Source organism: Fusarium coffeatum (genome assembly GCF_003316985.1).
Source record: "Fusarium coffeatum strain FIESC_28 chromosome Unknown BRIP53273_contig_181, whole genome shotgun sequence".
NCBI lineage: Eukaryota > Fungi > Ascomycota > Sordariomycetes > Hypocreales > Nectriaceae > Fusarium > Fusarium coffeatum.
The window spans coordinates 19,293-33,418 of NW_022157974.1; the positions used below are offsets into that span (position 1 = coordinate 19,293).

The following is a 14,126-nucleotide window of genomic DNA, read 5'->3' on the forward strand; positions in this document are numbered from 1 at the left end:
ACTAGCCACTTATAAACTCTGCAGGGTAAGGCGGCAGCTTGCCCTCCACAATGTTCCTGCCTGATAGTGGACAGTGACTCAGGAAACTCTCGCTGATTACAGGCAGGTACGACTTTATGAGCATACCCAATAACAAGAACAAACATAACTCTTCTTGTGACCACCCCTTATTTATTTGCGGTCTGACTCATTTTGAAGACCTGAAGCCATTACTGAGGCGGTGCACCAAGGCAGTTTCCTCCTCGTTCCTGGCCCGCACCAATCGCCACAGCCTCATTGCCAGCTGAGTCTGTATAAAAGCTGGGAGTGTGATCTTCAGAATTTGGCCGCAATTCCCCTATCCATTCGTATACCCTTCGGACGCTGCGGTGCACATATTCGGAAAACCTACGCCGTACCTGAAAGATACCTTTGTGTTTGTTCATTCGACCTTCTGTCAAGGGAAAGGTGAGTTCTTGAGTTCGCTCCTCCCTAATCACTCAGCATTGATGGTATTCTCCAAACAGCAACAGAAGGTGCAGATTCAAAAACACAAATTCGGAGTAGAACTGAGGAGCTCCTTCACTCTTGTATGAGGTAACACCGTCCTTAACCTCATGCACTCTTATCGCCGTTCTGTTCACTCTTTTCTCACACCCCTCCGAAGAATAGCTACGAACCAGCGTTCGTTCCAAACTACCCGCACAAGATCAGACAAGATGTCTGCTCCATACACACCCCAGGATATTCAAGCCGTATCAGCTGTCGTACGTGCTTTGGATAATGCTCGAAAGGACAAGAGAAAGAACGGGTTCTCAGTCAAAAAGACCACTTTCGATGTAAAGGGATCAGCGGATGGTATCCAGGTCGACTCATGGCGCATGCAGGATTGGGACTACAAACGACCTAACCTGCCAACTTACGCCCGTGGCCTCTTCACGACAAAAACACGGAGGAACGAGCCAGAGATTGCCGTGAGAGGCTATGACAAGTTTTTCAACGTTGATGAGGTCCCCGAGACCAAATGGAAGAACATTTTCACGCGGACACAAGGCCCTTACGAGCTCACACTCAAAGAGAATGGTTGCATCATTTTTATTGCTGGACTCGAAGACGACACTTTGGTTGTTTGCAGTAAGCATTCGACAGGTGACCGAGACGACATCCAGGTCAGTCATGCAAGTGCCGGAGAGCAACGCCTTGAACAGCAGCTGGCTGCTGTTGGGAAGACAAAAGCAGACCTGGCGCGAGAACTTCGCAAGAGAAATGTTACGGCCGTTGCCGAGCTCTGTGATGATCAATTCGAGGAGCACATTTTAGCATACGGACCTGACAAGGCAGGACTATATCTCCACGGCATCAACCTCAACCTTCCAGAGTTTGCCACATACCCAAGTCGATTTGTTCAGGAGTTTGCTGATGAATGGGCCTTCCGAAAAACTGGTCTGATTGTTATGGACGATATCGAACAGGTCAAGAGTTTCCTCGAGGAAGTAGCTGAGACTGGGGCTCACGATGGCCGCGATGTCGAGGGTTTTGTCATTCGTTGCAAGATGTCGCATGATCCAGCCACTCAGCCGTTCCAGGACTGGTTCTTCAAGTACAAGTTTGAGGAACCATATCTGATGTATCGCCAGTGGCGGGAATGCACCAAGGCTCTCATTGCTGGTAAGCAGCCTAAATTCAAGAAACACACCAAGATCACGGAAGAGTATCTTCTTTATGCTCGGAAACGACTTGCCGCAGACCCCAAGCTTGGGAAGGAGTACAACAACAACCATGGAATCATTGCCCTCCGTGACGATTTCTTGCATTTCAAGAATCTAAAGGGAGCAGATGCAGCTAATCTTGGAGAGCTCGACACCCCAGCCATGACAGAGGTGGAACAAGACGTAATTCTGTGTCCTATTGCTACCATTGGCTGCGGCAAGACAACAATCGCCATGGGACTCTCGCATCTTTTTGGCTGGGGACATGTTCAGAACGATAACATCTCTGGCAAGGGCCGCCCTCCACGGTTCACCAAGATGGTGTTGGACGAGCTGAAGGACCACCCTGCCGTCATTGCGGACCGAAATAATGCACAGAGACATGAGCGAAAGCAAATCATCACAGATGTGAAACTCCAGCACTCTACAGCCAAGCTTGTGTGTTTGAACTTTAAGCATGATGAAGAAACGATCGACGAGATTCGACGAATCACTCAGCAAAGAATCATTGAGCGCGGAGACAACCACCAGACAATCCACGCAGCAAGCGATAAGGAAAAGTTTATTGGTGTAATGGAAGGTTTTATTAACCGATTCGAAGCTTGCAATCCCCACGGCCGACCTGACGATGGCTTCGATGCGTTCATTGACCTTGACCCGACAGCTGGCAGCCGACAGAACCTCGAGGTTGTTGTAACACAATTGCACAAGGTTTTCCCCAATCTTGTCAAGGAGGTTCCATCTTCGGAGGCATTCGATGCTGCCATTGATTTTGCTCTCGGATACAAGCCAGAATTTCGACATGATATCCCTGACCGGGGTAAGAAGAACAACCAACAGCAAAAGCCACAGCCCAAGGCGCAAAAGCCAAGGAAGCTGGAGTACATGTCTGTTAGTGTTCCTGCCCGCGAGGTGAACAATGCCCTTGAACAAGCCTTCAAGAGTACCCCCAAGGAAATCTCTCGGCTGCATACACAGCTCAAGCAGACTAGACGTGTGCAGCCAAAATTCCACGTCACCCTGCTTCACAAGGCTGTCAGCAGTGCTCACCCCGAGCTTTGGGAAAAGTACACAACCCTTCATAAAGAATTAGAGGCTGCCGGTAACCCCGAAGGAAAGGTTGGCGAATGTGATGTAATTCTTGAAAGAGTAAGATATTGGGCGACCTTGACCCGTATTGTGTGACACAGCTGACGTTTTACAGGTTGTATTCGACGACCGAATCATGGCTATCGTTGTTCGCCTTGCGGATGAGGACGATCAGTGGCAGTGTGTGAACCGTGTCGCGCATATTACAGTAGGAACTCGAGATGATTCAGTGAAGCCTAAAGAGAGCAATGATCTTCTAGCCAGATGGTTGGAGGTGGGTAGCTCCCCTGAGACCAAGATTGGTGAGGTTGTATTTGCGGGGAAGCCAACTGTGAAGGGGACAGTAATGCCCGTCCTGAGCAGATTTTAAGAAGGGAGGCTGTGGAACGGTAGTTCAGGCTCGCGGTAGTATCCTTAGGGTATCAGTACTTGCACTCTCAAACATAAGACGTCTGAGGCTATGGGGCATCCCTCAAAAACCAAAACATCATGTTGTAGAAAACAGAACGCAATATGATTCATTTCTGCGCACTAGCAACCCGATATGAAGGCTCTTACGTCGGGATAAGAACGCTAGGTGAACTAAACTTGCTGTTTCAATATAAGCACATACAGTGTGGTGTGGTGAGCCACAAAGATGGCCCCAATATGGACAAGTAAAATGTATGCCCGGAAGCTGGTAAGGGGTATTATAAGAACGACGAGAGTCAATGTTTAAAAGCAAAACAGTGCCATGTAGGCCACGATGTCCAGAGTAGTTGTTCATTCATCGTCGAGAAAGCGACTGGCTAAAGCACCGAAAAAGGGTACCTCGAACCTAGAGAGATATTAACAACCAAATCTAAATAAGACAGAGGTTAACCAGTCCATACCTGTCAAGAATTTCGGCGTCCTTATAAGCGCGCAGTGTGAGCACAGCAATTAGAGCAACATCACATAAGAAGAACAGCCAGCTAAAAAACGTTGACCATGAGAAGAGGAGGTGAAAGACCATGATCGCCGTAAATAGCAATGCCGATTGCCAAGCATGAAACCTGATGTACGTGTTAGACAAACTTGAATGCTGGAAATATGTTGTGTGATGGGCTTCAGAGGAAGCTAGAGGGAGTCAGTCCTACCTCACGTAGTCACTATTTCGCTCCAGGATGAGAAGTATAATGGCTCCTATAGGCGGGAAAGCGACGTATGCCAGACATGCCTCATAATCTAAGCGCATCCCTAGACTTGTATCAAACTCGCTAACTTCTGCCACAGGAAAAGCACCAGGCATTGTACTTGACGCTCCAAAAGCCCGACTGTCGGGACTAATCGCCGCCCAGCCAGCCGACTGGCCATCGAAACCGCCCCATCCTCGCTGCGGTTGCGGATGTTGGAGCGGGGGAGGAGAAGCAACGGGAGAGAAAGATCGACGAGCATCGTACGAAGGTCGTGGGGAGGCATAGTCGGGCGAGGTAACACGTGAATGCTCCGGCGGAGAGGATTGATAAGGAGCGAAGTCCATGGCCTGAAGTAGCAGTCTCGAGAGAGTTGCGATTGTTCAGCAAGTTTGGGTAAATATTGCGCCAGCCGGGTAACGAGCTCTGTATGCGCTACTGAACAAACGGTGCTGGGTCGGTGAAAGGTGCACGATGTATTTGAGCACTCGCACTTCCTTTCCACTATGACAGCTGGGCTTAGGACTCGATCTTCTCTTGAAAAGTACGATGTGAGTTTCTGTATGCAGCTGTGATGCAAGAAGCTGTTGATGGAGCTAGTTTGAGGCGGGGTGGTGGTAGGAGGTCAAGGGTCGTTGCTTGAGCTTCCATCACAAATCCTCCACTGTAGACCTCGACGTCAGGGTAGTTAAAGGCAGGTACACTACTGCCTTAGTGCCTGCGTCTTTAATAGGTTCCAGCCACATAGCTCAGCCACACTTGTTACATTGAAGTGACAATTCGAGATTACCTCGAGTGTATTAGTAGTTTATCCATGATTAAACACATCTTTTTACAATATATTTAGATAACAATGAGGTAAGATGCAAGTCCACATTGTAATTAGTTGCATCACCCCAAGTTTATAGGGAATATCAATTCATCGTCCTTTCCATGATTGAGCCTATATTGGATCGACGTAAAACCGCGAAATCCTAAATGTACACTATTCCCTATGGCATCATGTGGAAAATAAGATCTATCATAAGAGACATGAAATAGAACACACCATCTACTTTCTGATGGCTGGTTTTCTTATTTAACCGTGTCGAATTTTTAAACGATCCAATATGCTGTTGGTACATCTACACATACACAGCCTTTGCTAGGCCCCTTGTTTGTACATCATCATTGTCGATTCCCAACCCTGGTCTTATTCTCCATTCTTTTGGTCGCCTTTGGCCTCGTCTTCCAGCTGACCTTTTCGACCCTCCAGAGCTAGCCACAAGCTTCGGCTTCCACCTTCCAGTGTGCTGGTGATGCCCAAGCCCGCGCCTTGGAGCAGAGCGACCAATTGGGCGCGCAGTCCGTCCAAGCCACCCTCGATGCCGCCAACCCAGTTGATGCCAGACTGATCGAAGATCTTGCCTTCGACACGGCCACCAACAAGGAGCAGTTTCGCAAGGCCGCTTTGGCAGGTAGCATCGTGATATCCAGGGTTCTTTTTCCTTGAGGGAGCAGGGAATTTGCCGGGGACAGGGGCTAGGACGCTCAAGGCCGCAGCAACATGTGCTGGAGATACAGCGGGAAGAACTAGAGCCGCCAAAGGACCAACCATCACTGGCTCGATTTGGGCGTAGTTTGAATCTTCAGGGACTTCGGCATTCTTGATAGCATCGTAGGCGGCTTCAGACAAATCGTGGACGAGAGGGCCTCGTGCTGTTCGCGTCGTCTTATCAGAGGCAGCGGCAGCCTCAGGGTCGTAAAATTCAACGAGTTTAAGGGCTACGCGCAGCATGTTGGTTCGTACCACCTGTAATTGGACTAACGGAGTAATATCGACAGGTTCGCTTCCGGGGACTGCGTTGGGCTGAGGAACCGCAGAAAGAGCCTTCTTTAACTCTCGCCGCACAGCCGCCCATTCCACAGCCGTCAAGTTACTGTGCTGAAAGAACAAGATCAGAGGAGTCGTTCGAAGTAACGAGGTATAGGTTCGGATCAGCTGGCTCTTTCTTGTTTCAACAGGACGAGCGCTTGGGGGTTTGGTCGCAGGGGCTTGGTCGATCGGTTTTCGGATATCGCTCACGGCAGCAGAGCAACTGGGCGATGTCGAAATGCTACGAGCCGCCGTGATCCATGATGTGTGGGGAAGCCGAGATTCTCTGCGCAATTGACGCAGACAGGGCGATACAGCCCGTGATATCCTGGAAGCCATGATCTGTAGCTATATCATGGGACGGTTAGCAACAATCAGCCAGAATGAGGTCCCAATGCTGTGCGTACATGAAGTTCTGTTGCTGGCTCTGCCGCCGTATCAAAAATTCCACCAGCGCTCGTAGCTAGCCTGATTGATATCAAACAATCGTCCACTCACAACCCTGGTCCGTGCATCGGATCAACTCACACCCGATCCCGGGGACTACAGGGTACAAGGCCACTGAAGCCAATACCGATCTGTTAGGTTGCTACTGGTGGACTAGGCTGATTACGCGCGACCTGACTGCCTACCTACCACGGCTTCGTCTTTTGATGTTGTTCAAGCATCGATAGCTTTCCTCTCCAATTTGCAAACTCACCGTACGATATAACAAGCACAGCATAATATTTGCGCTCTCGACTCGACCTGCTACTCTGCTCTCCATTTGTCGATAAATTGATCCACGTCATTTTCCATCATGTCGACTCTCGAGGAGCTCGATGATCTCGACCGCCGAGACAAGGAGGATAAGAAGAGAAATGGCGACGACAAGAACCAGAAGAAGCCCACTGATGGCGATGCCGACATGAAAGACGCCGAGGAAGAGGACGATGATATTCTTGACGAAGAGATCCTTGGACTCAGCACACAAGACATCCAAACTCGCAAGCGTCTTCTTGAGAACGACTCTCGGATTATGAAGAGCGAGCTCTCCCGGTTATCACATGAGAAGGCTGCCATGGGCGAGAAAATCAAAGAAAACCTGGATAAGATTGCCAACAACCGGTAAGTTTTCTGAAGATGATCAATTGTCGGCGTCATCGCTAATGGCAGCTGGTAGACAACTCCCATACCTCGTCGGAAATGTTGTCGAACTGCTCGACCTCGACCCAACTGCCGAATCCTCCGAAGAGGGTGCGAACATTGACCTGGATGCGACTCGAGTTGGAAAGTCAGCCGTTATCAAGACATCTACACGTCAAACGATCTTCCTCCCTTTGATCGGTCTCGTGGACGCCGACAAGCTAAAGCCCGGTGACCTCATTGGAGTCAACAAGGACTCATATCTTATTCTCGATACCCTTCCAGCTGAATATGACAGCCGTGTCAAGGCCATGGAAGTTGATGAGAAGCCTACAGAACAATACACTGATGTTGGTGGATTGGACAAACAGATCGAAGAGTTGGTGGAAGCTATCGTATGGCCAATGAAGGAGGCCGAGAGGTTCAAGAAGATTGGCATCAAAGCCCCCAAAGGTAGAGTTTATCGGTGCGATGCAGAGAAGGGGACATGCGGCTAACTCAATTCAGGTGCACTCATGTATGGCCCACCTGGTACTGGCAAGACACTCCTAGCACGAGCATGTGCTGCCCAGACTGATGCTACTTTCTTGAAGCTGGCAGGCCCTCAACTAGTCCAGATGTTTATTGGTGACGGTGCCAAGCTTGTCCGAGATTGCTTTGCGCTGGCTAAAGAGAAGGCACCCGCTATCATCTTCATCGACGAGTTAGATGCCGTTGGTACCAAACGTTTCGACAGCGAGAAGAGCGGTGATCGTGAGGTGCAACGAACCATGCTGGAACTATTGAACCAGCTCGATGGATTCGCTTCCGACGATCGAATCAAGGTGCTGGCTGCGACAAACCGTGTGGATGTTCTCGACCCAGCCTTGCTCCGTTCTGGTCGACTCGATCGCAAGATTGAATTTCCTCTTCCCAATGAGGAGGCTCGTGCCCAGATCATGAAGATCCATTCACGCAAAATGAGAGTTGACCCCGGGGTGAACTGGGGTGAACTGGCTCGAAGCACGGACGAGTTTGGAGGTGCAATGTTGAAGGCTGTGTGTGTAGAGGCTGGTATGATTGCTTTGCGATCAGGCAAGAACAAGATTGGCCACGAGCACTATGTTGATGCTATTGCTGAGGTGCAGGCCAAGAAGAAGGACGTAAGTATACGATATCTCGATATCTATCGCCGAAGAGCCCTACTAACAGATTCAAACAGACGGTCAACTTCTACGCTTAATTGTGATCACGGTAGATATCGCGGGACGGGTTACAGGTTACACGAGCCTGGGCGCTGGGGTTTAGACGTGATGAGGGCATTCATAGATCAATGTAGCATTATCTCGGCGTATGCCCGCCTCCGCTTTTTGGAGGCAAAACATTTACGCTTCAAAAAAAAGCAATTGGGGTCTATCTTTGACGTGTTCTGTTTGTATAAGTTGAAGGTTATGCACAAGCAAGTGGACAACAGAAGAAATGTCCTCTTAAGGCTTAGGCTTCTGAAATAAAGCAGTCGAAGATCCTCTAAGCTAGCACAAGATGACCAACATGTTTCGTGTCTTATGCTTTTAGGGGCCACTTTTTCTGGAATTCTGAGGATAAGATATCAAGAACTTCTTTCTGGCCGGAGAATATTTTGGGTATTCTAATAGCTGTGTTTTAACCTCGACGTGGCCGAACAATCATCAAGTTGTATGTTGTATGTAATGTCGTGCAACCGGCAGGTCATAGCTACCTAGCATCAATCATCCCTGCCGGAGCTTTTGTTCCACCGGTGAATCGAGATCGTCCTCCAGCTCTGTTGTAAGAATCACTGCTGAAACCAAGCATGTGCTTCTGTTGAATGGGCAATTTAACACCAGCTAAAAGCGACATCTGGCAGCGGAACGTGCCGATTGGCAGGTCAATCTTAGTCATCCCGCATCATGCCCGTTCGAGCCTGGAGCTTGTGCGGGGCCAGTCATGGTAAATACGTCATGGTGGCGCCTGGGGAGGGCACTCATCCAAGGCTTGTTTGCGTAAATCTCATCGAAATGATGAAGGATAAGTGATGATGATGATGCTGATGGTGACGCTGATGCCCCTTCGTTAACGGCCCATCAAGTATTGCGCTACATATTGTTGTGGAACTCTTTGGTGTGCCTGCCTATTACTTGTCTCTCAAATCACAAGCTTTGTTGAGCTCTTGCGTAAGTATCCTGTACTTTTCCGTGCCTGTAACCTGTCTGCTTCAGTGCAATTGGAACTGCCAGATTCCAGCCACCCACGACGAGCGCACGGTGACGTGATAGATTTCCCTTTTGGTGGCTTGCCCTCTGAGCTGCCTTTTCCCACCTTCACCGCGCTTGAGCTTTACTTCATTTCACAACTGCTTTCATTCCTCCTTCATACTCAAACCAGTCAACATCGGCTGAGGTGATTGATTGATATCGTGATACCCTTCCTACCTACCTAATCTTCCTGATCACCTCCTGGACTCATTCTTCAAGGCAACACCTTACCGAATCCGAAATGAGATTTGTGAACGCCGTCCTGGCCGCAGTGGCCATCAACGGTGTTGCTGCCAGCACCTGGTTTCCTGGATCAAAGCCAGGTAAGCTACGATTTCGCTCTTCTTGGCGAACCTTTGAACTAACATCAAGACAGTTTACAACAAGTGGCATGAGACCGAGTTGGAACGATGGCTCTCTGATCATGATGTTCCATACCCCTCCCCGGCCGATCGTAAGGATCTCGAGTCCTTGATTGAGAAGAACTGGGATGCCTACGTCGTTTCCCCTTACAACAGCTGGGATACCAACCAGCTGAGTGCTTACTTGCAGTCTAAGGGCAAGGAAACCAAGAATGAAGCTGCCGCTTCCAAGGACAGCCTACTGTCCCAGGTGAAGGCCAACTGGTACGAGACTGAGAGCAATGCCCATTCTGCGTGGCTCAATGTCAAGGATTGGATTCTTGATACTTGGACTGAGAGTCAGCTTAAGGCATTCGCCGACAAGCACGGAATTCCCGGTAAGTGTGCTCCAAACGATATTGTCCGCCCATTTTGGTCGCACATCGCTAACTGTGATATTCAGCCCCTCAGCCCCGCCAGCGTGACACTCTTCTCCAGAAGGCTCGCTCTAACTACGAGACTGTTGCCAAGAAGGCTAACCAGGCTTCTTCTTACCCTGGAAACTGGCTCTACGAGACATGGTCTGAATCGGATCTCAAGGAGTGGCTTGACACCCACGGCTTCCCTGCCCCTCAGCCTATGACTCGTGACAAGCTCATTGCCTCTGTTCGTCGTAACTCCCGCCTTGCCTACCTTAAGGCCCAGGACCAAGCCGCCAGTGCTACCGCCAGTGCTCAAGGTGCCTACGCTACCCTAACCGACATGATCATTGATGCCTGGAGCGAGTCGCAGCTCAAGGAGTTTTGTGATAAGAACGGTATCGCTGTTCCCCAGGGTACCAAGGCCAACGAACTCCGCGCTCTTGTTCGCAAGAACAGAGCTGACATTCTCGGCGACAACATTTCTGGAAGCGCCGCCTCTGCTTACGGTGCTGCTACTTCCAACGCTCAGAACCAGTACGCCAAGGCCACCGACAGTGCATCACTTGCTGCGCAGGATGCGTTCAACCAGGCTGTAGGCACTTGGTCCGACACCCGTCTTAAGTCCTACCTTGACGCTCGCGGTGTTCCCGTTCCCCAGGGCTCCAAGAAGAACGAGCTTGAGGCTTTGGTTCGCAAGAACGCTCACGTTGCTGCCCACGGCGGAAATGCCTGGACCTTTGACGACTTCAGCTACGATAACTTGAAGAAGTACCTGGAGCGCAGCGGAAATGCTGCTGCCAAGCAAGCTGCTGAGAAGAAGGACGCTACCCGTGATGAGCTTTACGACGCTGCTCAGTCCGCCTACTCTTCTGCTTCATCGGCTGGCGGATCAACCTGGGCCTCTGCCACTAGCTATCTTACATCCGCCACCAACTCTGCTAAGCAGTCCGCCTTTGATGAGTGGTCTGAGACCGACCTTAAGGCTTACCTCGACAGCTACGGTGTTCCTGTCCCACAGGGATCGAAGCTCGAGGACCTCAAGGCCGAGGCCCGAAAGCAATCCACCTACTTTAAGTATGGTACCAGCTCGCCATCCGGAACCTTCTTCGCTAAGCTCGGAGATACTGCTCGTGATACCTACAACTGGGTTGCAAGCCAGCTTCAGCTTGGTGGTCAAGCCGCTAAGCAGAAGGCTGCTGAGGCTGAGGCTCAGGCTCATGCCAAGATCCGTGAGGAACTTTAAATAAAGCTTATGCGTAAAGGAAATGAAGTCATTACGACGACGGCCGGGCATATGCAGTTTTGAAAAGGTGATATTCACATGGTTGGTCACCCGGCGATATGATGGGAAGACGTGGCCGTGAGTGGCAATAGGTTGGCCACTCACAACAATAGTGCAATTCCTGATACTTCGGGTTGTTTGTTTGTAGCAGGTAGTTATGTATTACGAATCCCACTTTACTAATTTCCTAATATTCTGTTTATTCAACTATGGTGCGCGTCGAGTTCCCTCAAATTGTAGCTTTGTGAAGATGTGTATGCATAACAAGTGGATGGAATCAACGTAGCTCTTAATTTCTGTTTATAAGCATCTTGGACCAGGCTTATATTCATTTACAATACACGCTCCGAATCTTGTTAAAGTGGTGATCTAAACCCCAGCTACGGTCGCTTTTGATACATAATAGTCCAGAAGTGAAAACATACGCTACAGTATAGAAATGTTGAGACCATTGTCTTCGGGATATCTCACCAGGATTCATGGTATTCGATAGCGAGAATGTTTCTTTCAACTTGTACTAAGCCCTGTAACAAAAGCAGACAACTAATGATATTTAATGATCACGTCGATTGAATATGTCAAGCAGTGGGATGGGTTTAAGGATCAGAGTTGCTTCTACAGAGACAATGCATTCGGATTCTGTGTATGTGCTAATTAACTGTGACTAAGAGATATTCTTTTGTATCCTAACGCCATCGCTGGAAGAAAGCCTACCGCGACCAAAGTTCACCAGTTCTAATGATGAATTATTGTTCAGATATGTGATCATGCCCACAGTCTGCATGTTCCATCTGCACCAGCACTGAGACACCACGGGTGCTTGGGGTGCCAGTCTACATCCAGAACACCAAGCTTGCTGACGACCTTGTGGCCTCTGAGCATCTTGACGGGCACAATTGTAGCGTTTTCCATGAGGTCGCTCACAACCTTACCATGGAAGATCTGAAGGGTGCCGTCATCGCTGGCATCAGCGAAGAGAGGAAGGCTGCGATGAAACTTGACAGCTCGAATGGCCTCAGGGTGAAATCGCATCGTCTTGTAAGGGCGAGCTGATAAATCAAGATCATGCCACAGGAGTCTTCGGTCATATGAACCAACAATAAGGTTATCACCACCAGGATGCACGTCAAAGGAGGAAATCCAGCGGGCACCAGGCTGGATGACCTTGACAAGCTCTTCGCGCTGAAGATCGTAGCATCTGATCATGCGCTGAGTAGCAACGAATAGCAGTGGCCTTGAAGGATGGAATTGAGCTGTTTGGGCGAGACCAGGGAGCTTTCGGAAGGGTATCTGAGTAAGGTGCTTGGAAAGAGTGTGCATGGCGACTGAGCTTCGTTGTCCGGTTGGAGAGACCGTGAGGATATATTCACCTCTTCTGTGCCAGTTAATGACCTTGATTGCCGACCTGACGGTGGCCATGAGGAGAACTCCTGCGGCCTCCAGCTTAGCACCAGGTCGTGACCACTTGGCAGGGGGCTCTTTCTTAACGCCGTTGGCTGTGCTAGATTGCGCGCCATTGGTGGCATAGCCAAATCCAGCATCGAGAACCTCGCGACTCGCCTTCTCCACGGCATCACTAGCAACTGATGGGATCATGAAGAACAGATCCTCTCCAGCGGCAGCTGCCAGAACGAGAGTCTCCTTGTTGGGTCGCCATCGAACCATGCTAACAGGCTCCTCGCTACTGAGCTTGGCCATCCATTCCTGATGACCGTTCAAAGTCCACACCCGGACTGTACCATCATCACCACCAGAGGCCACAAACTCTCCATCAGGACTGAAAGAAACAGAACGAACCCGTCCGTCGTGGCCACGGAAGATGGTCTGGTTAAGGGTGGGGAAAGGCTTGAGATCTTCCGGTCGTGGGAGCTTCGGCAGCAGAGAGTTGGGGTCGATGTTGAGCCTGTTCTTCCTAATTCGGGGTGCAAGATAAAGGTCCAAACAGCGGTCGAAGCGTTCCTTGACAAACTCGCCGTAACCGGGAACCTTCCGGAGCGAGTCAAACTTGGCGGGCAGGTACTCCTTTTCTCTCTCTTCGGGGTCTTGGTTCTTCCAGGCTTCCTTCTCTTCTTCGGTGGGGAGATATTCAGGTGGAGGGTTGTAACTGAGATCGTATCCAGGAGGAGCAAGTTTGGGGGCTGGGATGTTCATGACATGAGGATCCTGTGGCTCCTCGTTCGCCCACACGTCATAGTAAGACTCCTCCTTCTCCTCCTCCTCTCGTTGGCGTTCCTCCGGAGGCTTGTAGGGCAGGATACGACCCTCCTTAATAGCACGGACAAGCTTGGCGACTCGCTTTGCCTCGTGCTTTGAGGGAACGAATCGTCTTTTCGGCTCTGGGGCGGCGCTGAGGGGCATTTTTTCCTCAATGCTTGTGAAGTAAGGGACCATGTCCTACATAAGTTAGCAACGACCAAAAACGAAGCAAGAGCAAGAGATGAGCATACAGGGTAAGGGTCGTAATCCTCGTTGGGGACCTCGTTCATCTGCAGTCGCTTGAGAAGCTCGAGTTGATCCTGGGTAAGGTCCAGGGGCTTTCCAGTCTCAGGGTCTGTCAAGCCAGTCCAGCCCTTGGGGATCTCAATGCTGTCAAGAAGGGCATCGAGGGCCTCGCCAGTGGCCGGACGCATAATCTTCTTGCCATTGATGTCGTAGCCGATGTGAGGGTAGGAATCGTAGAAAGAGAGAGGAATGTCTCCGATTGTGTTGACGGGGCCTTGAGCATCAGAGTCATCGCTGTCATAAACAGGATCAACCTCTGCATATTCGTAACGCTCGCCTCCATTGGCATCCTTCACGACACGATAGTTGGGTTCAGAGTTATCGGCATCGAGAGCAGGTGGTGCTCCGAAGGTGCGATCGGAATCGGAAGAGGCATCATCGCTATGCGCATCATCATCATCATCATCATCATCGTC

General features: G+C 50.1%; 5 protein-coding genes across 5 annotated transcripts; 3 read left to right on the top strand and 2 right to left on the bottom strand.

Moving 5' to 3' along the window:
* Positions 1–698: 698 nt before the first annotated feature.
* On the top strand, positions 699–3,147 carry FIESC28_08053 (uncharacterized protein; the record flags this gene model as incomplete). The annotated part of the gene is made up of 2 exons (XM_031162192.1): positions 699–2,837; positions 2,893–3,147. 2 exons carry the CDS (start codon positions 699–701, stop codon positions 3,145–3,147), a joined length of 2,394 nt encoding a protein of 797 aa, XP_031013754.1.
* Positions 3,148–3,539: 392 nt separating this feature from the next.
* On the bottom strand, positions 3,540–4,278 carry FIESC28_08054 (uncharacterized protein; the record flags this gene model as incomplete). Its single annotated transcript, XM_031162193.1, has 3 exons — positions 3,540–3,594; positions 3,650–3,730; positions 3,896–4,278. The coding sequence occupies 3 exons, from the start codon at positions 4,276–4,278 to the stop codon at positions 3,540–3,542; spliced, it is 519 nt and encodes a 172-aa protein (XP_031013755.1).
* An 845-nt stretch (positions 4,279–5,123) lies between these two features.
* FIESC28_08055 (uncharacterized protein) lies at positions 5,124–6,125 on the bottom strand (the record flags this gene model as incomplete). The annotated part of the gene is made up of 1 exon (XM_031162194.1): positions 5,124–6,125. The coding sequence occupies one exon, from the start codon at positions 6,123–6,125 to the stop codon at positions 5,124–5,126; it is 1,002 nt and encodes a 333-aa protein (XP_031013756.1).
* A 460-nt stretch (positions 6,126–6,585) lies between these two features.
* On the top strand, positions 6,586–8,133 carry FIESC28_08056 (uncharacterized protein; the record flags this gene model as incomplete). Its single annotated transcript, XM_031162195.1, has 4 exons — positions 6,586–6,893; positions 6,949–7,364; positions 7,419–8,053; positions 8,113–8,133. The coding sequence occupies 4 exons, from the start codon at positions 6,586–6,588 to the stop codon at positions 8,131–8,133; spliced, it is 1,380 nt and encodes a 459-aa protein (XP_031013757.1).
* Positions 8,134–9,404: 1,271 nt separating this feature from the next.
* On the top strand, positions 9,405–11,169 carry FIESC28_08057 (uncharacterized protein; the record flags this gene model as incomplete). The annotated part of the gene is made up of 3 exons (XM_031162196.1): positions 9,405–9,486; positions 9,540–9,902; positions 9,968–11,169. The coding sequence occupies 3 exons, from the start codon at positions 9,405–9,407 to the stop codon at positions 11,167–11,169; spliced, it is 1,647 nt and encodes a 548-aa protein (XP_031013758.1).
* Positions 11,170–14,126: the final 2,957 nt, after the last annotated feature.